Source organism: Pleurodeles waltl, chromosome 8, assembly GCF_031143425.1.
Source record: "Pleurodeles waltl isolate 20211129_DDA chromosome 8, aPleWal1.hap1.20221129, whole genome shotgun sequence".
NCBI classification, from domain to species: Eukaryota; Metazoa; Chordata; class Amphibia; order Caudata; family Salamandridae; genus Pleurodeles; species Pleurodeles waltl.
This window is the reverse complement of record NC_090447.1, coordinates 1,451,666,069-1,451,690,621: the sequence shown is the minus strand read 5'-3', so window position 1 is coordinate 1,451,690,621 and position 24,553 is coordinate 1,451,666,069. Positions and strand designations below refer to the sequence as shown.

Sequence of the window (24,553 nt, the reverse complement as noted above, 5' to 3'; positions counted from 1 at the left end):
TGGACTTGTTAACTGTCTTTACTGTATACAAGAGGCATGTCCAGATGTTGGCACCTTGCTGTCTGAGCAGAGGAACTCACAGCTTCACTTCTCTTGGAGTGGCTCTTTACCAGATATAGGCAATTCAAAGGGTAAGCAAACTATGCAATGTTTTAGGAGAAGCTTCACATAAACTGGACACTGTTTAAATATGTGTTTTACTCTTCTGCAGGTCAAGAGGGTATGTGTCACAAAAGACCACCACAGCTTCCTTTGCATACATAAGGTAAGCAGGATTGTGGCGGTAAACATATTTTATGGCTCTACAGAGGAGAAATGTAACTGAATGGACACTTTGGTCCAGTCAGTGACCACCCTGAAAGGATAAAAAGTGCAGACAAGACACTCTGGCAGGCAGGCCAAGCCCATAATGGGGTGGCTGCCTAACAGTAACTATCCTTTTTAAACAAGGGGTATTAAATACAGATAAGGAAAATTTTTAGTGCACTACATTATTTGAAAAGGGTGTGAAAGGACTATGAACACCCCCAGTTGCTGCTTAACTGATCATGATTTCAAAATATTAGCCCACCTGCTCCTGGGGTGCCAACAGTGAAATGTAGCTCCATTTCCCTTAAATAATACAAAAAGAACTTTAATCACTTATCTTTATTTTAGCTACTCTTAGTGGAGTGCCTCTACTTCATTCAATGTCTTTGAGCTATGTGAATTATGGTTTTTCAGACACTTCTAGAAAAAGATGTAATATGCTGTACACTCCTTCTCGGCCATTAAAGGCGAGTGTGACTTCAGAGGCACCCAAAGCCTCATTTCACGCATTCCTAAAAGCTAATTATACCTTATGACAAACCTTTCTTGTGACAAGCTCTTTTCTCAATAGTTTGGTTACAAAGAACATAACCGGCCCTCTAATACCAGTCTGAGTTCCAGACGCTGTCACAGGAGAGCTAAACTGATCAGGGCCTTGGTGCACACTAGTGAGGAAGAAAGTCCCTGCTGTTGGTTAATTTGTTTTTGTTTGTAGTGAATTGTTATACAGCACTTTGGAGATGTGGATGAGAATTTTAGGACAATACTCAACCCCGGAAATTGGCAGTGTTGATTAAAACAATAGCCAGTGCCAATATTTCGCAAAAGAGACCTTTTGCATCCGTAGCCCTAATACTTCTGACTGAGCATAGTTGCCCCATGATTCAACTTTATTAGAACTACTGGAATAAGCTACCCAAAATAATGCACGAAAGACTCCTATGTTACTAATTAACAGAAAACAGAGAATCAGTAAACACAAAATGAATTTAAATGCCAGCAGGAAATTAATTCTGTCAGTCACAGGAAGAAGAGGTCTTGGAGGAGACCAAAAGGAAACACCCTTCTAGCTGAAATGTAAACTAACTAAAAGGCCATCAACTGCCTTGGGGATAAAGGACCACCTTGCTTTTTTTTTTTTTTATTTATTTTTTTTAACCTTGGATTACATGGGTTATCAAAAGTTGTTTTGATGCTCTTGAACACCGTAATCTGCCTAAGAGCTTTCTCCCAGATCTAAACAAAGACGTCGATGTCCGCACCTGTTAACTGTCACTTCACCAGAAGAAATGGGCTACAAAAGGAATGGAAAGCACCCGATGATCTGGCTAGCCAAATAACTTAATCAACACACAAATGATACCACCTTGTGAAGTAACATTCACCCTCCTTTTGAGATTTCATCTAAACCCTGCAGCTCTGCGATACATGATCATTTTTAGCATACACAGTCTGGCAAGCCAAAAGCCAACCGGGATGATCTACTGCATGCATGCAATGTTAAAGTTACCACTGCGGTGACAAACTCCTGCTGTCTCCTTCCAGTCCTCTCCTACTCACCTAGCCTTACTCTGGGGTAGCACGTGATCACTGACAGACGATTCACTTAGTGGCAGACTTATCCCACCTGCAGAGCGGAAGACTCACATGAACCCCACTCCAAGCTTCCTACCTCTGTGCGTTTTGCGATGGCGAATTCCTCAGCTTGGGGTTACTGGAATGCATTGACAGAGATCCAAGGTTCACAGTTGCTGGTGCAGAGGGGCTGCCCACGTTCCGCTGGGGACTGGTAGTGTTGGGGAAGGCTTGCAGAGCTTTCTGCACAGTGCCTATGTCAGTGACGTCCTTCCGTTCGTCCTTCTGTTTGTTTCGTTCTCTCTTGTTGAACTGTGCTCTTCCCTCCTGCAGCTCCAGCATTCTTCGGGCGTGTGCTTCCTGCTGCCGAGGGAACGACGCACATCTCCAGGGCACACTGTGCAAAAGCAAAAAGGATCACTTGAGTACAGAAACAGCGGCAGCGCTCTCTTTAACGGTAAACTTGATGGGTTTGCAAAAGAGAACTGTATTAGCAAGAGATGGCAGGCACAATATGTTAGCAGACTTCAATATTACTTACAAGTAAACAGTATATCAGTCAAAGAAGGCAGAATCGCCCATTAGCCTTAACCTGGCAAACTCGTGGTCTAAGTGGGGGGTCAACTATCAGTATAGAGTCGATAGAAAGAGTTGGAACAAATCCTTGGTTTTAAAAAAACGGCCAAGAAGCTCTCTGGAGATGTAAGAGGACAAAGTGTACTTAACTGTCAAGGACGACTGAGCAGGCAAAGGGCAGAAAGCTGGGCATTTAGAGAGCCAGGGGACCAAAGAAGAGGAAGCCAGCCAGAGGTCTGCACACATACTTCTTAAGAAACATTTTTTTGGGCGCATGGCCTTCATTTGAGTAGATTCAACACTTCATGTGCAGCCTTTGTGCGGAATAATTCTAGACTGTGTGGCCGGCGCTTTGGGCACAGCATAGCGTCATGTGCGGAGTCCAGTTTTAGTTTATACTTTAATTTATAGACCGATGGCAAAAGCTAAGCCCCAGCGCAATAGTTACCAACGGGTCTCAACGGGCAAACAGACTGGGCAGAAGAGTAAGAGGCAAAACAGGGGAACAACCAATATCAATTTAAAAAGTACATAATCTGCAGTGACCTAATCACATTATAGAGTGCAACTATGCAGTTAGAAACAAAAACATACATTCATAATGTACTGTATTAAAGGCATACAATATGTATGCTCAGTTATACTACGGAGTATTAGGAATGCAATTAAGTCGGTGATGTATCAAACTGAATATTAGATGCTATTTAGCGATGGAAGGGGAATCGCTTCTGTCAGAAAGTTTGTCACCTGAGTGCCAGCTGAGCTAGAGGCCACAGCTAGGAACTTTGCAAAAAACACGTCAGATTTCAATGTAAAAGTGTGATGTGTCCATGTTGCTTTTCCTGTCACGAGCATTCGGCCTACCCACGCAAGTGAGGTACCATTTTTAATCGGGAGACCGGGGGGAACACAGAATAGCAAAACAAGTGTTATTGCCCATTGTCTTGCTCTTCATTTTTTCCTTCCAAATGTAAGACAGTGTGTAAAAAAAGACGTCTAATTGAGAAATGCCCTGTAATCCACATGCTAGTATGGGCACCCCAGAATTCAGAGATGTGCAAATAATCACTGCTTCTCAACACCTTATCTTGTGCCCGTTTTGGAAATACAAAGGTTTTCTTGATACTTATTTTTCACTCTGTATATTTCAGGAAATGAATTGCTGTATACCTGGTATAGATTGAAAACCCATTGCAAGGTGCAGCTCATTTATTTGCTCTGGGTACCTAGGGTTCTTGATGAACCTACAAGCACTATATATCCCCGCAACCAGAAGAGTCCAGTAGACGTAACGGTATATTGCTTTAAAAAATCTGACATCACAGGAAAAAGTTACTGAGTAAAACTTTGAGAAAAATGGTTGTTTTTTCACCTCAATTTCAATTTTTATTTTATTTCAGCTGTTATTTTCTGTAGGAAACACTTGTAGGATCTACACAAATTACCCCTTGCTGAATTCAGAATTTTGTCTACGTTTCAGAAATGTTTAGTGTTATGGGATCCAGCATTGGTTTCCCACCCATTTCTGTCACTAACTGGAAGGGGGCTGAAAGCACACACAAAAAAAAAAAATCGTAAAAATGGAGTATGTCCCAGTAAAATGCCAAAATTGTGTTGAAAAATTGGGTTTTCTGATTTAAGTGTGCCTGTTCCTGAAAGCTGAGACGATGTTGATTTTAGCACCGCAAACCCTTTGTAGATGTTATTTTCAGGGAAAAAACCACAAGCCTTCTTCTGCAGCCTTTTATCCCATTTTTTTTTTTTTTTTTAAACAAAATTCTCGCTGTATTTTGGCAAATTTCTTGGCCTCCTTCAGGGAAACCCACAAAATCTGGGTACCTCTAGAATCCCTAGGATGTTGTAAAAAAAAAAAGTATGCACATTTGGCTTGGGTAGCTTATGTGGACAAAAAGTTATGAGGGCCTAAGCACGAACTGCCCTAAACAGCCCAAAAAAGGCTTGGCACCTGAGGGGGAAAAGGCCTGACAGCGAAGGGGTTAAGAACAAAACCAAATACATATACAATATTATTCAGCATATATTCTCACTTTTTCAACACCTCACCCCATTTCAACATAAAACAAAAAAACACTGTCAAATACCAGCATAGATAAACCACTTACAAATCCATCCTAAACACTCCTTGCAGCAAATACATTCACTCAAATGACATACACAAAAGACACCAACACGTTCATCGTCCACTGCTCAATTCAGAGCCCTTCAACATACTAACGCTCCTCCACCACCCTTCTCGCACACACACCTTCTGCCTTCAACATATGAAAAAGCAAGCAATTCCACAACACTTTCAGAACCTTGCAACCCCTTATCTATCTTAAAACAAACCTGCCATTCACACACAACTCCACAGCCCAACTTCCTCCATTTGACACTCACCACCATCCACACAACCAAACCCAAAACAATGTTTTTTAAACCTTTTGGAAGAAGATAATAACCATAAACACTTCCTCTTCCCAACAGTTAAACACTACCAAAAGCAGACCACCCACAGCTTCAATGAACTCACCCTCCTGCATCATCCTCCCTCTACTCCACCTCCAAAACAGATTCTTTACACTGCCTACTGATAAATGCTTGTTCTGAGTTAAGAAACAAGTACTATATTATCAACCTACTAATAGACACGGCCAGACTCACTTTTCATTACAGAATCATAACATGGAGAAGAATGGCACTTGTACTGCATAAAGCTGTTCCACCACTACATAAAACTGTTACACAAAATTGCATAGGCAAAAGAGGAGGTTGCTTAGCCATCATATTTCAAGAATCAATAAATCTAATCAAAGCCAAGGATGTTTCTTTACAAGGCTGTGATATTCTCCTTGTCAGACGCAACCATACATTAACCTTTTCATGCTACTTTGTCGTTCTCTTCAGATCACCACCTAGTGATGTGTAAAGTAGATACGTCTATTGAATGGGGAAAACTACATATTGCACTAAAAAGATACACGTGTATATCAGACCATGTTAACACGCAGCTTCTATGTGCATATAGTTGCAAGGAGAAAATGGCGGCTCCTAATAACTGCAATAAGTGGTATGTGTATATCTGTGTGTGTGTGTGTGTATATATAAGTTAATTTTGGATATCTGAAACCATAAAAATATACTACAAGACACATGCGGAGAACAAACTTTGAATAGTGCCGCTTTTATGTACATATGGGTATAGAGGAGTTTAATCAAGGAAATACAACTTTACCAAGCATTGTGTGTATGTGTATATAAATTGGAAGTATCTTTTTATAAGATGGGTCCGTGCCTAATCGTCTGATGTGCGATTTGGGCAAGTTGTGAAATTATACATACAGATTCTACATACACACCCATACATGCACACAAATTTTGAGATGAAAAACACAAAAATCCCACGTCCTTTCTACACCCCCCCACTTCTGCCTCATCCTAAAACTGACTACCATGAACTCCCAAACAGCCTTCTCAAACTTTCACCGCCTCTTTTTAGCTATGCCACTCAACTAACAAGCACACACAACCACTACTTACAAAAAAAATATTTCCCCTTATTAATTCTATCCTTCTATCCCTACTTCAAACTCTACAACACGAAAATGAAATAAACAGCACAATCCTAATGACTACTGTGCAAAAAAAAAAAAGAAAAAAAAAAAAAAAAAACTGCCTACTAATCATGGGTCCTGGAGTAGTGCGCTACTCACCAAAAAAGACCTTCCATATCTCGTTAGTAGTCAGAGCACTATTTAAATATAATTAGTGTGTGTACTTTAAAAAAAAATTGCTATGGATAGGTCACTTATTTCAAGTTATTTTACAGTAAATTAAACGTAAATTTAAATCATAAAAATGCATTTTAATTCCATTTAAATGTAGAGAAATTATTATCTATCTTTGTAAATATTTATTTTTAATGAGTACATGGATGTACATTTTTAAGTGCTTATAAAGTAGGTGCACGTTTTTAGTGCTCAGGGACAGGTAGTGCACAGGGATACAATAAGAGGGTTTGGGGAGTGGGTGGGGGGTGGGGTCAAGGATGGGTATCGCACATAGGTAGTAAGAAGATTTTAGTGATCCGGGCTGAGTACTGCAGAGAAGCATTATGGAGATTTTTGTGTTCAGTGGTGGGTAGTGCATGGTAGTAGTAAAGAATTTAGTGCTTATTTGTGTTTTTCTGTGTTTAGAAAATAAGGACGTTTGAGCTGTAGGAGAGGGGTACTTTACATTAAAAAGTAAATAAATAAAATTTAATACCAGAGTAATTTCTAAACTGTACAACTAAATTAAAATTAGATTTTTTTTATTTTTTATAAACAAATTGTTTTGCATCCCTCTATTATATGGAAGATGTCACGTACCCAGTGTACATCTGTTCGTGGCATGTAGTGCTGCAGATTCACATGCTTTGCATTGGTTCGTAATCTAGTGTTGGGCTCGGAATGTTCCAAATTGTTTTCCTTCAAAGAAGCTTTTGAGTCACGAGATCGAGTGACTCCTCCTCTCGGTGATAGTGAGCATGGGCATAGAGTCCTTTGTTGGACTGTTTCCCCGCAGGAGGGTGAAGTAAGGAGTGAAGAAATGTATAGGTACATATATATAGTAAGTAAAGAAGATGTCCATGCGATGTATATACATATTTACATAATAAAGTACTACAACGGCTACAGGCTTCTGGGGAGGAGGAAGGGTGCATGTGAATCTGCAGCACTTCATGCCACGAACACACGTACACTGGGTAAGTGACATTTTCCGTTCACTGGCATGTGTAGTTGCAGATACACATGCTTTGCATAGACTGAAAAGTAGTCCCCTCCTTAAAAAAGCGGTGGATAGCCTGTAGGAGTTGGAGTAGTTTGAAATAGTGTTTTAAGCACTGCTTGACCCACAATTGCTTGTTGGTGAGACAACACATCCGCACAACAGTTTTTTGTAAATGCGTGTGGTGTAGACAATGTGGCTGATTTGTATATGTCTGTCATTGGTATATATCCTAAAATGCCATTGAAACTCCTTTCTTTCTAGTAGATTGTGCTTTAGGATTTACTAATAGTTGCCTTTTAGCTTTGAGATAGTACGTTTGAGTACACTTCACTATCCATCTGGCTAATCCTCGTTTTGAAATGGGATTACCCTTATAAGGCTGTTGAAAAGCTGCAAAATATTGTTTAGATTTTCTGAAATCTTTGGTTCTGTCTACATAGTACATAAGAGCTCTTTTGACATCAAGAGTGTGTAGAGCTCTTTCAGCAACAATCTGGCTGTGGAAAGAAGACTGGCAATTCCTCTGACTGACTGATGTGAAATGTTGCAACCACTGTGGGTTTGGTTTTGTTCTGAGAGTAATTTTGTGTTTGTGAATTTGGAAGAAAGGTTCTTCTAAAGTGAATGCTTGAATTTCACTAACTCTTCCTAAGGAAGGAATTGCTACCAAGAAAGCAACTTTCCATGATAGAAATTAAAGAGCGCAAGAATGCATGTTAAGATTCCATGTTCGAGCTGGTGGAGCTCTAGGTGGAATAACCCTTTTAAGGCCTTCCATAAAAACTTTTATGACAGGAATTCTAAAGAAAAAGTGTGCTGTCTGTTTTGGAGGTAAGCTGATATTGATATTAAATGAATTTTAATAGAGGAATATGCAAGATCTGCTTTTTGTAAGTAAAGCAAATAACAGTTGTGTGGATTAATGTTTTTGGGTTGACAGTAACATACAAAATGTTTCCATTTAGCTGCATAACATGTCTAGTTGTAGGTTTACATGCCTCCTTTAGAATGTCCATACATTCTGATGGAAGTTGTAGATATCCAAACTATGACCTCAGGAGCCAAATCGCCAGGTTTAGAATACTAGGATTGGGATGCCTGATTTGACCTTTGTTTTGAGTCAATAGGTCTGGTCTGTTTGGGAGTTTGTGATGTGGTACTACAGACAGATCCAATAGTGTTGTGTACCAATGTTGACGTGCCCAGGTGGGAGCTATGAGTATCATAGTAAGAGTTGTGACGAATTTTGTTGACCAGAAATGGAATTAGTGGGAGAGGGGGGAAAGCGTAAGCAAATATCCCTGACCAATTGATCCATAGAGCATTGCCCCTGGACTGAGGGTGGGAGTACCTGGACACGAAGTCTGGGCATTTTGCATTTTCGCTTGTTGCGAAAAGGTCTAGGTTTGGTGTCTTCTCCCCCCGGTGAAAATAGTGTTGAAATACCGGTGGGTGAATCGCCCATTGGTGTATTTGTTGCTGCGTCCTGCTTAAGAGGTCCGCTAGTTGGTTATGTATCCCTGGGATATACTCCGCTAATAGGTGAATGCAATTGTGAATCATCCATTTCCCAATTGTCTGTGCTAGAAGGGACAATTGAGATGAATGAGCGCCCCCCTGCTTCTGTAGATAATACATTGTTGTCATGTTGTCTGTCCTTATTAACACTGTTCTGTGTGTGATCTGTGGTTTGAATACTTTGATTGCCAAAAACACTGCTAGCTTTTCCAAGTGGTTTATGTAGTAAGTCTGCTGGATTGAGTCCCATTCTCCCTGTATTTTAAGATTATTGATGGGCTCCCCAACCTGTCATTGATGCATCTGTGGTGATTATGGTCTGTGGCACAGGGTCCTGAAATGGCCGCCCCTTTGATAAGTTGGTGTGATTCCACCATTGCAGAAAGTTGTCAGTCTGGCAGTCCAACAACACTAGATTGTGAAGTTGACCCTGTGCCTGAGACCATTGCTGTGAGAGACACTGTTGCAGGGGTCTCATGTTTAGAAGTGCATCGGGCACTACTGATATGCTGGATGCCACAATTCCCAAAGAGTTTCATGATAAATCTTACTGTGCAAGTTTTATTGTATTGGAGTTGAGATAGAAGACTGTGGAACGCTTGAATTCTTTGTGGGTTTGGGGTAAGATAATTCTGACAGTGTTCAGAATTACTTCCAGATATGGTTGTATTTGCACTGGCTGAAGGTGACAATTGATTGTGAACCCAAAACTGTGTAGGGTATAGATGGTGTATTGTTGACAAGCCTGAATGGTACTGGCTTTTATTAGCCAGTCGTCTAGATAGGGAAAGAAATGTATGCACGATCTTCTGAGGTATGCTACAACCGCTGCTAGGCATTTGGTAAATACTCTTGGTGTTCTTGTTACTCCAAAAGGTAGCACTTTGAACAGGTAGTGCTTGCCTGCTCTTACAAACCTTAAGTACTTGCCATGTGCTGGATGTATTGGATTATAGAAGTAAGCATCTTTTAAATCTAATGCTGTCATATAGTCTTGTTTTTGTAACAAGGGGATGACATCCCGTAGAGTGTCCATGTGGATATGCTCTCAGAGAATGTACTGATTGAGAGGTCTGAGATTGAGGATTGGTCCGAGAGTGCCATAATCTTTTGGTATGAGAAAGTAGAGAGAATATACTCCTGTCCCTTGTTGATTGATGGGTACTACCTCTATTCCACCTTTGAGTAGAAGAGATAGGACCTCTGTTCTCCTAAAACAAATGTGTTCCAGAGTAAGCCTGTGTGAATAAGGGGGAATGTTTGGTGGAGAGGAGAGGAGTTCTAGGCAATAACCATTGTGGATAATTGACAGTACCCATTGATCAGATGTAATTTGCTGCCAATGATGGTGGAAATGTTGCAGTCTTCCTCCCACAGGAGATGTGTGCTGTATAGGGATGGACAGAAAGTCACTGCTTTGATGAGGTGGAGGCACCTCGAGGCAGTAGATTTGCCCCAACCTCTGAAACTGTCATCTATAGGAACCCCTTAACGATACCCTAGAATAATACTGCCGTCCTTGTTTTTTCTGGGACGTAGAGGCCTCTGACGTTTGGTGTTTAAAGCCCCCTCTGAATTGAGACTTACGAAAATTGCCCTGAACAGGTGTTGTGTAAAGGGCGCCCATGGCCTTTGCTGCATCGGAGTCCTTTTTAAATTTTTCGATGGTGGTATCCACCTCCGGTCCAAATAGTAGTTTATTGGATGGTATATTAAGGACTGCAACCAAGCATGCCTTCTAATCATAACACTTGTTTTGTTTTTCCCTAGCTGTGGTGTCAGCAGCGTCTAGGGCAGATCCGATTTGATTGGCAATTGCTTGTGCTTCTGTCACTACCTGCTGTGCACTTTTTTGGTGTTCTGTAGGGAGATATTGAAGGAACTCTTGCATTTCGTCCCAATGGGCCCTGTCATACCTGACTAAAAAAGCTTGGGAGTTGGCAATTCTCCACCTATTTGCAGCTTGAGTAGCCACTCTTGCCTGCTGCATCAAGCTTGCGGCTTTATCAGGTGGAGGAGCATCCCCTGTGGATTGATTGTTTGCCCTTTTCCTAGCTGCACTGACCACAATGTAATCAGGTGGCAATTGTTGTGTTCTAAATATTGGATCTGATGATGCAGTTTTATATTTTTTATCTATGCTAGGTGTTAAGTACCCTAGCTTTTGCCAGCTGCTTTAAAATGTTATCAGCATGTTTTAACATGCCTGTGTGCATGGGCAAACATTGGTACTGCTTATGTGCAGCGGATAGGGTGATGAATAGGAAATCATCATCTATGGGCTCAGAGTGCAGCTACATATTGTGGTATGTCGCTACTCTAGCAATGACCCGATTACAGGCTGTGGTGTCTCCAGGTGGAGACTGTCTTGTGGGATACAGATCAGGGTCAATTAGATGGAATTGGGTCAGAATCGAACATATCCGATGGGTCTGTATTATAAGGATTGTCACCCATATAATCCCCATGTGAGGAAACAGGAAATGGTGCAGAAAACTGTGTGGGTGAAGGAGGTGGTGGTGGTGGTGGTGGTGGTGGTGGTGGTGGTAGTAGTAGTAGTAGTGTCAGGTGGTGAAGTAGGAAGGCAAGGCGAATGAGATGGAGACGGCTGATGCACTGTCTTTGGCTTCTCCGTGTTTGAATATTTTCGCTGGTGAAGGCCCAGGTTCGAAACCTTTGTGGAATGACAGTTTCATCTTGGTTAGAGGAGGAGAGGCAATCATTTTCCCTGTATCCTTCGGGATCTGTATTTTCCTCTGTGTATGGTCCATGACCAAGAATGGGCCTAATGTCTGTCGACTCCTCCGAAGATAGTCCATGTTTACTCCCCACCAATGCATGCTCCGAAAGACTGGTGATGGACTGCTTTAAACGGGCCAAACATTTGGTCTCTGAAGCAATTGAAGTTTTTTTTGGCTCCGAAGAGGAGCTTGGATGTTTCCACTCTGGAGGTGGTATGTAGATGCTTCGGTTCCGAAGTGGAAGCTTCTATCTTAAGACCCGATCCCGAAACAGGCATGGCAGTCTGTTCGGTCTAATGCATTTTGGCTTTCTTTGGCGCCGAACCAGAGGGCCAGTCGTTGAGGGTCTGACAATGGCCGGCAAGCAGTGATGGACCCAAGGCCTTCTGTGCTGACTTTTTCAAACATTTTTGGTGATGGGAAGGGGCTGGCATACTCCTACTGCTCCGCAGAAATCACTTGGCTGTCCCCATCTGAGTCACGGTCGGAATCAGAGTGTGCGATGGAAACCGCAGTCTGTGCCTGTTCCTCACCAAAGATGTCAGGCGTTTGTTCGGTCGACTTCGATGCGATCAACAGCCGACACGCTCTCCGGTCTCGCAGACTTTTTGGAGCGGAAGGATCGCCACTTCTCACAGGTTTCTTCCTTGTGTTCTGGAGAGAGGCAGAGGTTACACACTAAGTGCTGGTCGGGGTAGCCAACACAGAGGGTAGAATCGAAATGGAGTCCGATCCATGAGCCTGTGACAGAGTAGGCCTGAGAAGGCATGAGAAGGGCGCGGGCGCCCAAAAGGGCGTTCAATCAATCCAGATGCTACAATCGGATCGAGTGTAGTTAGAAACGCATTTGAAAACGATATCTATGTTGAAGGAAAAGATAAAGGAGTTCAGATAGTACCGAACCGAGATCTACCGGAGTGAGAGGGAACACGTCCGAACCAGACGGCAGAAAGAAAACAATCTAACAACGGACTCTATGTCCATACGCATTATCGCCGATCACTCAATCTCATGACTCGAAAAAGCCCAACACTAGATGGCAAACATTTGCAAAGCATGTGTATCTGCAGCTACACATGGCTATATATATATATATATACACATATATATACATATATACATCTATATCTATCTCCAAGTTCATCTACTTCACACAAGGGCCAATGATCCTGCAGGGCGGCCTTGGTTACAGGGGTGAAGCTTCCCATTGTAATATTGTACTGACACGAAGAAGACAAAGGCACCAATCCACGTGAATCTGAGCATTTATTCACGCTATAAAGCAGTATATTTGTCCATTTCCCTGATGCGTGTCGGCATACATTGCCTTGTCCACAGTTGAGTAGAGGCAAACATTTTTTCACCAGTGCTTTTAAATTCTCAGTCATGTGACTTCATAGTTAGAATAAAATTCCTACAATGCACTATTCAATACCTATGTCTCTGTTTACAGAATGCTTTATCTCAATAACGTTAAAATAACACAGGCACCCCAGTCACAATCATATTTGGTCGTAAAGCAAAGGTCTCTAATTAGTATTCCACATACTTGTACTGGTGCTGCTCAACTTAATAACTACTGCTGCCACAGACTCTGTGAAAAGCTAGAAGAGAGGAAAAACGTCTCTATCCCATCCCTTGCTCACTTCCATTGTTGTTTTGGATAAATGCAATTTTTCCCCGGGAGTGAATGGATCGGGCCCTTGCAAGTTTAAATCCAAGTTAATCTACTTCACACGAGGGTCAGAGATCCTACAGGGTGGCCTTGGTTGCTCCATGGAAAAATGGCATTTATCCATGGAAGTGAGCAAGGGATGGGATAGAGGCATTTTTCCGCTCTTCCAGCTTTTCACAGAGTCTGTGGCAGCAGCAGCTATCAAGCTGAGCAGCACCAGTACAAGTATGTGGAATACTAATTAGAGACATTTGCTTTACGACCAAATATTATCGTGACTGGGGTGCCTGTGATTATGAAATATATATATATATATATATATATATATATATATATATATATATATATATATATATATATATATATATATATATATATATATATATATATATATATATATATATATATATATCTTACAAAACACAATTACCGGAATCATGAGGCTCAATATAGTGGCAGTCTGAGCGTGGACACAGAAATCCACATATATGATGCACCAACTCCTCCAAGTAGAAAAGGACATGCTCGGACTCACTTTGTAGTTGCGTATGTTTAATAAAACGATGCCTCCTCACAACGCGTTTCAGCCATAGCCTTGAGCACATGTGGGATAGCTGTTTGATTTGCATATTAAATACCATAAAAAATACAAACATAAATGATGGACTAACATACACTACAATTAAAGGTGGCCGCCATCTTGGAATGTCAAATAATACTCAATATATCCTTCAGTATTAGTAGTTCTGTACCACCAATATCCCAAGCTGTGTAAAATATATATATATTTTTTTTTTATGGCAAACCTACTCGTTATAAATAAACAGTTTTATGTGCTCATTCCTACAATAAAACAAAATACAATTTTTAAATGCATGTTCTAGTGAACAATCTCTGATTTTCTTATGTTTCCACAGCTAGGTTCACCCATCATGTTTATAATTGTGATCACAACTGCTGATAGCTTCTATATGTTCCAAAACTCTCTTTTTGGTCTTGTGTATTGTGCTCCCCACATACAATTTATTGCATGGGCACTTTAAGCAGTATACACAAAAATCTGTGTTGCAGCTATAGTGACCCCTAATCTGATGGAACCATTGTCACTTGGCACTCTGTACAATTAGCCCTGTATTTACCAGCTTTGCATGGATTACAACAGTAAAATCCAGCCGGTTTTCCTGATAATGTTCTTACATCCTGAATATTAGTCACCACACTGAGTTAAATTGTCTCTTAATGACCTGTCCTTACGAAAAGTAACCAATGGCATATGAGTAATGAAAGTATTTAAGGTGGGATCTGTCTGCAAAATGTGCCAAATCCTGTAGTTGACCCTGTGCCTGAGACCACTGTCGCGAGAAACTGTTGCAGTGGTCTCATGTTTAGATGTGCATTTGGCACTATTGCTATGCACAATGCCATAATACCCAGTAGTTTCATGATATATCTTACTGTGTAAGTTTGATTGGCTTGTAATTGGGATATGAGGGAGTGAAACACTTGTATCCGTTGTGGATTCGGGTAGGCTAATGCTGACTGAGTATTCAGAATTGCTCCTAGATAAGATTGAATTTGGGCTGCCTGGAGGTGAGATTTTTGGTGACACTGTGTGAACCCTAATTTGTGTAGGTTATCTATTGTGTATTGTGTGTGTTGTTGGCAGTTTGGAATAGTGCTGGATTTTATTAACCAGTCTAAATAAGGGAAGATATGTATGAGTTGCCTTCTGAGGTATGCTGCGACTACAGCTAGACATTTTGTGAACACTTTTGGTGCTGTTACCTCAAAGGGTAGTACCTGGAATTGAAAGTGCTTGCCTGCTATTACGAACCTTAGATACTTGCGTTGGGCTGGGTGTATAGAAATGTGGAAGTAAACGTCCTTTAGGTCTAATGCTGTCATGTAGTCTTGTTTTTGTAGCAAGGGGATGACATCCTGTAGAGTGACCATGTGAAAATGCTCTGGCAGGATATATAGATTTAGAGGGCGGAGATCTAGAATGGGTCTGAGAGTACCATCTTTTTTTGGTATAAGGACATAAAGGGAATTTACTCCTGTTCCTTGCTGTTAAATGGGTACCATTTCTATTGCCTCCTTGAGTAGTAGAGATTGTATCTCTTTTTTTAGTAGAATATTGCGTTCTGGAGAGAGTCTGGGAGAAAGAGGTGGAATGCTTGGTGGAGTACAGCTGAGCTCTAGGCAATAACCATTGCAGATAATTGAGTACCCATTGATCTGTAGTCATTTTTTGCCAGTGAGAATGGAATTGTTGCAGTCTTCCTCCGACAGGAGATGTATGGTACTGTCGAATTTTTGGGAAGTCATTGTTTTGTGGATGTTGAAGCACATTTTAAGGATGAGAATTTACCACTGGACCTGAACATTTGTCCTCTCTAAGCGCCTCTGAATGACCCCCTTGCATAATACTGCTGACCTTGCTTTGAATGGGAGGTGGAAGCCTCTGTAGTTTAGTTTTAAATCCTACACTAAATTGTGGTTTTCGAAAGGAACCCCAAAATGGTGTGGTATAAAGAGCTCCCATGGCTTTTGCTGTGTCCGAATGTTTGAGTTTTTCTATGGTCGTGTCCACCTCTGGTCCAAAAAGCAGTTGTTTATTAAATGGCACATTAAGGACCGCCTGCTGCATCTCTGGTTTGAAACTGGAGGACATCAACCACGCATGTCGCGCAACAGTAATGCTGGTATTAATTCCCCTGCATTGTCAGCTGCATCTAGAGCAGACCTAATTTGATTATTTGTGATAGCCTGATCTTCCTCTACAATTTGCTGCGCCCTTTTTTGGTGTTCTTTGGGGGGGGAATATCGCAAGAACTCTTGCATTTCATCCCAATGTGCCCTGTCGTATCTTTCTAGCAGGGCCTGGGAATTGGCAATACGCCACTGGTTGGCTGCTTGTGTTGCAACCCTTCTCCCCGCTGCATCAAATTATGGCTCGCCTTGTCGGGGGTAATCCCCAGAAGACTCACTATTGGCACGCTTCCTGGCTGCACTGACCACAATAGTATCTGGTGGTAACTGATGTGAGATGTAAATTGGGTCTGTTGGTGCAGGCTTATACTTTGTCAATTCTTGGTGTTAGAACCCTAGCTTTAACTGGTTCTTTGAAAATTTCATCTGCATGTTTGAGCATACAGGAAGCATTGGTAGACATTAGTATTGCTTATGAGTTGAGGATAGGGTATTGAAAAGAAAGTCCTCCTCTAAAAGGTTCTGTATGCATTTGTACTCCACGGTTTGCAGCTGCTCTGGAGTTAACTTGGTTTTAAGCTGTACTATCCTCAAGTGGAGATGGTCTGTTGGGATACAAATCTGGATCGTTAGATGGGATAGGATCTGAATCGTACATATCCCATGAATCTATTGTGTAACTAGAATCACCCCTTTCTTTCTTCTTCTTGTGAGGAAGTGTGAGTGTGACAGTGAAGGTGGTGGAGTCTGAGGTTGTGGTGAAAAGGAAATTTGTGGTGGAGAACGCTCAACAGGTTTTGGCTTTTCTTTATTGCTTGTAGATTTTTGCCTGTGGTGAGGCAGTATCGAGAGTTTCCTGGAATGCTGACTTCCTTTTAGTCTGTGAAGGAAGAGAAGTCATAATTTTTCTAGTCTCTTTCTGGATTTGAATTCTCCATTGTTTGCTGTCCATAACCTCCAAAATGGGTTGAATGTCTGATTCCTCCATTTGATGTTCTTAAGCATGTTTTGTGCTTTTAGAGGAATATTCAGTAAATGCCTTGGGCACATGCTTCATTCGAGTCAAAAGCCCTGTTTCTTCTGTGTAAGATTTTTTTTTTTTTTTTTCCGGCTCCGAAGTTGGACCAAGATGTTTTGGGTTCGAAGCTGTTAGCTGAGGTTTCGGCTCCAAAGCAGAGCGTACTTTTTTCAGATCAGATGGTGTTGGACGTCGACTCGGTTCGGAGGTGGAGGCTTGCATTTTTCAACTCAACCCGACACCGAAACAGGCGTGTTAGCCTGTTGAGGGAGTGCCCTGGCCTTTTTCTGCACTGAACCAAAGGGTCGGTCGACGACAAATTTTTTCTGGGTAGAACCATGGCTTGACAGCAGTGATGCACCCAAGGCCTTCACTGATTTTTTTTAATTGGTGGTGTTGGGGCAGGTGTACTCATCAGCTGATATTTCCTGGCTGTCGTCCTCTGAATCGTGCTCAGAGTCAGAGTCTGGTACCGAAACTTCCGTTTGTGCCTGCTCTTTCCCAAGGACGTCAGTGGTGGACTCAGTTTCGAAGCAATCTTTAATTTTCCTGCCCATTTGATCGCATAACGTTTTGTTTGATCGAAACGACAGACACGCCTCACAGCTTTCTTCTCAATGTTCTGGAGAAAGACAGATGCTCTAGGTGGCGATATATGCACAGCATGTGTATGTGTAGCTACACATACCATCGAACAGATATGGAAAATGTCACTTACCCAGTGTACATCTGTTAGTGGCATTAGTCGCTGCAGATTCACATGCTGTGCACATCCCGCCATCTGGTGTTGGGCTCGGAGTGTTACAAGTTGTTTTTCTTCGAAGAAGTCTTTTCGAGTCATGAGACCGAGGGACTCCTCCCATTTCGACTCCATTGCGCATGTGCGTCGACTCCATCTTAGATTGTTTTCCCCACAGAGGGTGAGGTAGGAGTTGTATATGCTAGTAATAGTTCCCATGCAATGGAGTGAATACGTATGTACATAATGAAGTTTAAAGTAATATATTTACAAATTTACAAATGTTCAAGATCAACTTCTAAACGGCTACAGGCTCCCGGGGAGGCGGGTGGGCGCATGTGAATCTGCAGCGACTAATGCCACGAACAGATGTACACTGGGTAAGTGACATTTTCCGTTCGATGGCATGTGTAGCTGCAGATACACATGCTGTGCATAGACTAATAAGCAGTTATCTCCCCAAAAGCGGTGGTTTAGCCTGTAGGAGTTGAAGTTGTTTGAAATAATGTTCGTAGTACAGCTTGACCTACTGTGGCTTGTTGTGCAGTTAACTCATCTACACAGTAGTGTTTGGTAAATGTATGAGGCGTAGACCATGTTGCTGCCTTACATATTTCGTTCATTGGAATATTTCCTAGAAAGGCCATGGTAGCACCTTTCTTTCTGGTTGAGTGTGCCTTTGGTGTAATAGGCAGCTCTCTCTTTGCTTTAAGATAGCAGGTTTGAATACACTTAACTATCCATCTAGCAATGCCTTGTTTAGAAATTGGATTCCCTGTATGAGGTTTTTGGAAAGCAATAAATATTTGTTTTGTTTTTCGAATTAGTTTTGTTCTGTCAATGTAGTACATTAGCGCTCTTTTGATGTCTTATGTATGCAGTGCTCTTTCAGCTACAGAATCTGGCTGTGGGAAGAACACTGGTAATTCTACCGTTTGATTCAAGTGGAACGGTGAGATCACTTTTGGTAAAAAATTTGGATTTGTCCGTAGAACTACTTTATGCTTGTGTATTTGAATAAATGGTTCTTGTATGGTAAATGCTTGAATTTCACTCACTCTTCTTAGAGATGTGATGGCAATCAAAAATGCAACTTTCCATGTTAAGTATTGCATTTCACAAGAGTGCATGGGCTCAAAAGGTAGACCCATGAGTCGTGTTAAGACGATGTTGAGGTTCCATGAAGGAACTGGTGGTGTTCTTGGTGGTATAATCCTCTTTAGGCCTTCCATAAATGCTTTTATGACTGGCATCCTAAATAATGAAGTTGAGTGCGTAATTTGCAGGTAAGCTGAAATTGCGGTAAGATGTATCTTTATTGAAGAGAAAGCTAGCTTTGACTTTTGCAATTGTAGTAAGTATCCTACTATATCTTTGGCAGATGCGTGTAAGGGTTAAATTTGATTATTATGGCAGTAATAAACAAATCTTTTCCACTTATTTGCATAGCAGTGTCTAGTGGTAGGTTTCCTAGCTTGTCTTATGACCTCCATACATTCTTGTGTGAGGTCTAAGTGTCCGAATTCTAGGATTTCAGGAGCCAAATTGCTAGATTCAGCGATGCTGGATTTGGATGTCTGATCTGTTGTTTGTGTTGTGTTAACAGATCTGGTCTGTTTGGTAGTTTGACATGAGGTACTACTGAGAGGTCTAGTAGTGTTGTGTACCAAGGTTGTCTTGCCCATGTTGGTGCTATTAGTATGAGTTTGAGTTTGTTTTGACTCAATTTGTTTACTAGATATGGAAGGAGAGGGGGAAAAGCGTAAGCAAATATCCCTGACCAGCTCATCCATAACGCATTGCCCTGAGACTGATCTTGTGGGTACCTGGATGCGAAGTTTTGGCATTTTGAGTTTTCCTTTGTTGCAAATAGATCTATTTGTGGTGTTCCCCAAATTTGGAAGTAAGTGTTTAGTATTTGGGGGTGAATCTCCCATTCGTGGACCTGTTGGTGATCCCGAGAGAGATTGTCTGCTAACTGGTTCTGAATTCCTGGAATAAATTGTGCTATTAGGTGAATGTGGTTGTGAATCGCCCAATGCCATATTTTCTGTGTTAGGAGACACAACTGTGTCAAGTGTGTCCCTCCCTGTTTGTTTAGGTAATACATTGTTGTCATGTTGTCTGTTTTGACAAGAATATGTTTGTGGCTTATTATGGGTTGAAATGCTTTGAGCGCTAGAAATACCGCTAACAGTTCTAAGTGATTTATGTGAAACTGTTTTTGCGGTATGTCCCATTTTCCTTGGATGCTGTGTTGATTGAGGTGTGCTCCCCACCCTATCATGGAAGCATCTGTTATTACGTATTGTGGCACTGGGTCTTGGAAAGGCCGCCCTTGGTTTAAATTTATACTGTTCCACCATTGAAGCGAGATGTATGTTTGGCGGTCTATCAACACCAGATCTAGAAGCTGACCCTGTGCTTGTAACCATTGTGATGCTAGGCACTGTTGTAAGGGCCGCTTGTGCAACCTTGCGTTTGGGAAAATGGCTATGCATGAAGACATCATGCCTAGTAGTTTTATCACCAGTTTGACTTGTATCTTTTGTTTTGGATACATGGTCTGTATTACATTGTGAAATGTGTGAACTCTTTGTGGACTTGGAGTGGCAATCCCTCTTGCTGTGTTGATTGTCGCTCCTAAGTATTGCTGTGTTTGACACGGCAGAAGGTGTGACTTTGTGTAGTTGATTGAGAAACCTAGTTTGTGGAGGATTTCTATGACATATTTTGTGTGTTGTGAACACCGTCTTAGCGTGTTGGTTTTGATTAACCAATCGTCTAGGTACAGGAACACATGTATTTGCTGCCTTCTGATATGTGCAGCTACAACTGCTAGGCATTTTGTAAAAACTCTTGGTGCAGTTGTTATTCCGAATGGCAACACTTTGAATTGGTAATGTATCCCTTGGAATACAAACCTTAGGTACTTTCTGTGTGAAGGATGTATTGGTATATGGAAATATGCATCCTTTAGGTCTAGTGTTGTCATGTAGTCTTGTTGTTTGAGCAGTGGGATTACGTCATGTAATGTAACCATGTGAAAGTGATCTGATTTGATGTAGGTATTTAATGTTCTGAGATCTAGTATAGGTCTCAGACTTGTCTTTTTTGGGTATCAGAAAGTACAGGGAGTAAACTCCTGTGTTTATTTCTTGTTTTGGTACTAATTCTATTGCTTCTTTCTGTAGCAATGCCTGAACTTCTAGTCCTAGAAGATCTATATGTTGTTTTGACATATTGTGTGTTTTCGGTGGGACGTTTTGGAGGGAATTTGAGAAATTCTATGCAATAATTATGCTGGATAATTGCTAAGACCCAAGTGTCTGTTATTTCCCCCCAATGTTCGTAAAACTTGGTTAGTCTCCCCCCCCCCACAGGTGTTATGTGTTGGGGATTTGTGACCTTGAAGTCACTGCTTGTTTGGAGGAGTTTTGGGACTTTGGAATTTTCCTCTATTCCTTTGAAATTGTCCCCCTCTATATTGTCCCCGAAAACCTCCCCGCTGATACTGGCTCTGGTAAGTGGGCTTTATTTGTGAAGTTGTGGCTTCTGTGGTTTGCCCTCGAAACCCCCCTCGAAATTGTGTCTTTCGAAATGTGCCTCTGCTCTGTGGGGAGTAGAGTGCGCCCATGGCTTTGGCCGTGTCAGTGTCTTTCTTAAGTTTTTCGATCGCAGTGTCCACCTCCGGCCCAAACAACTGCTGTCCGTTGAATGGCATATTCAGCACAGCTTGCTGTATCTCTGGTTTAAATCCTGATGTACGCAGCCATGCATGTCTCCTTATTGTTACTGCTGTGTTGACAGTTCTAGCAGCTGTGTCTGCAGCATCCATTGCTGACCGTATCTGATTATTGGAGATACTCTGTCCTTCTTCTACTACTTGCTGCGCTCTTTTTTGGAACTCCTTGGGTAAATGTTCAATAAAGTGTTGCATCTCATCCCAATGGGCTCTATCATATCGAGCTAACAAAGCTTGCGAATTTGCAATATGCCACTGGTTTGCTGCCTGTGCCGCCACCCTTTTGCCTGCATCATCGAATTTTCGACTTTCTTTATCTGGAGGTGGTGCATCTCCTGAAGTATGAGAGTTGGATCTTTTGCGCGCTGCTCCCACTACAACAGAGTCTGGTGTTAGCTGTTGTGTAATGTACAGTGGGTCTGCTGGTGGCGGTTTATATTTTTTATCTACTCTTGGAGTAATGGCTCTCCCTTTAACAGGCTCCTCAAACACTTGTTTGGAGTGTATTAGCATTCCGGGTAGCATAGGAAGACTCTGATATTGGCTGTGTGTGGACGACAGTGTATTAAAAAGAAAGTAGTCTTCAATGAGCTCTGAATGAAGGCTGACATTATGAAATGCCGCTGCTCTTGACACCACCTGTGCGTAAGCCTGTACTATCCTCTGGTGGCGATGGTCTAGCTGGATAGCATTCCGGACTATTATCTGACACCGGTGCGTCATAAAGGTCCCATGCGTCAGGGTCATCTTCACTCATTCCTGTATGAGTTGGGGATTGCATTATTGGTGGAGCGGCTACCGGTGATGGTTGCGGAGAGTGATGTGGGGATGGTGGCGGTGTTACTTGTTTAGCCACCTTTGCGTGTGGCTGTTTGTCCTTGTCTTGGAAGGCAAGCTTGCGTTTCATTTTGACTGGAGGAAGAGTGCTGATCTTCCCTGTATCTTTTTGAATAAAGAGCCGTCTTTGTGTGTGATCTGGCTCTATTGTCTCTAATTCCTGTCCAAATCTATGAGTCTTCATTTGTGTGGACAGTCCTTGTTCCTCAGTGTAGGAACTTGTTTTTGGTTCCGCGGCCGGCTGTTTCGGTACCGAAACCTTTTCGGCTGCTTTTTTCGGCTCCGACAAAACCTTCTTTACTTTCGGCGTCGTGCTCTCTCGGTGCCGACCCGTTTCGGTGCAGCTTTCTCTGTGCCGAATTTTTCCGAGATTCTAACTAACTTTCCGACCCGAAACACGGAGCGAAGAGGAACACGTCCGAACCCGATGGCGGAAAGAAAACAATCTAAGATGGAGTCGACGCCCATGCGCAATGGAACCGAAAGGGGAGGAGTCCCTCGATCTCGTGACTCGAAAAGACTTCTTCGAAGAAAAACAACTTGTAACACTCCGAGCCCAACACTAGATGGCGGGATATGCACCGCATGTGTATCTGCAGCTACACATGCCATCGAACATTATATATATATATATATATATATATATATATATATATATATACACACACATACATACACATATACACACACATATACATACATATATACACACACACTAACTTTATAAAGAAAAAATAAAATAAAACTATAGTGGTAGCTGAAACAGAGTACAGTTGAAACAAATCTAGGAACTACACTGTACCCGAGCATGCTGGTGTTTTTCTTTACTTAAGAGCAATGAATAGTTGTTCATGTGACAGGCTCCATACAGCTGACACATCTTTTAGTTTTGTATATCGCCAGCAAGCAGTCTTTGTGATACTATCTATCTATGAGACAACCTTATCTGCAAGGTAAAGAACCCTAACCTCGTGGCCCATTGCTACTACTGTTGAAAATTGCTTCTAATATGAAGACCATCCATTCAGGGTCCCATCTCGCCCTTGACCCGACCACGCCTCCACCGAAGCACTATCAAGCATCCCCAGCACCTTTATCGACGCAGTCACATTTACGGACACCTGGAAACAAGCCACCATCATGTTCCTGCTCAAGAAATCAATACTGACCAAGTAACGCCTTCCAACAACAGAATCATATCCCTCCTACTATACCCAACAAAGGTCTTGGAGAAACTGATCAACTGACACCTCACTGACCACCTCTGCAACCACTAGGTCCTCAAGATCATACAGTCAGGATTGAAGGCCAACCGTTGTACAGAACTAGTACTCACTTCAGCCACCAACAACATCTGCATAGTCCTTGACAGAGGGTTTATGTCAGTCCTCGTACTGCAGGTCCTATCTGCAACATTTGACAGTCTCACACCCCCATCAGATGTCTGCACAAGATTGGCATCAAAGAACTTGCTCTCCGCTAGATCTACTCCTTAACCAATAGAACCCAAGCTGTGAAGCCTGGCAACTTGCTCCTCATAAGCCCACAAACTCATCTGTGGGGTGCCTCCAGTTTCAACACTCAGGTCCGTCCTCTAACACATACATGATCCCACTGGCCAAACTCATCCATGCAGACATCAACATCCTCTCCTACATCAACAGCATTCAATTCATAATCGCCTTCTGGGACAAGACTCCCAATGCAAGAAACAAGTTCACCACCTGATTGAAAAATGTAGCTAGCTCAATGAAAGCCAACTGTTTCGAAGCTCCACTCCGACAAGAAAGAAGTAGTGATCATTGGGAAGAATACCTCATTATGGGTCTCCAACTGATGTCCAGCCGAGGTCGCAGAATAATCATAGCCAGCAAACTGAATACGACTGCACCAGTCTACACTGTCACTGCATCCTACTTTAACACCATGAGATGCTGAGGAAGATCTTTAAATTACTCCCAAGCTAAACTATAGAAAAACTGCAACTTGTGTTGTAGTCACCAGCAAGTTGGATTACGGGAACACCCTCTACGTCAATCACCAAACAACTCACCAGAAGACTAGAAACCATCCAAAACTCAGCACCCAGACTCATGCTCAACCTCCCACACAGAACTCACATTACACCACACCTCAGGGAGCTCCACAGGCTCCAGACAGAACACTTATTTCAAAGTCCTCACACACACATTCAAGGCACTACACAAGTTAAGCCTCCCTCACCTACCTGAGCAGTCGCATCTCCTTTCACCAAACCACCCAGACATCTCCACTCCATGGGACACATCCCACGCATACAAAGAATTAGATCAGGAGGATGAACATCCTTCTGATC

At 42.1% G+C, this 24,553-nt stretch overlaps 1 protein-coding gene across 7 annotated transcripts in view; it reads right to left on the bottom strand.

Moving 5' to 3' along the window:
* The window catches only part of BCL9 (BCL9 transcription coactivator), a 505,695-nt gene that overhangs the window by 115,457 nt on the left and 365,685 nt on the right, over nt 1-24,553 (bottom strand). For all 7 annotated transcript variants that reach the window (XM_069202611.1, XM_069202615.1, XM_069202616.1 and 4 more), the window contains one exon: nt 1,982-2,281. In XM_069202611.1, coding sequence (XP_069058712.1) covers nt 1,982-2,226 — 245 coding nt within the window. In that variant the 5' untranslated portion in view covers nt 2,227-2,281. The remainder of the gene's footprint in view (nt 1-1,981; nt 2,282-24,553) is intronic.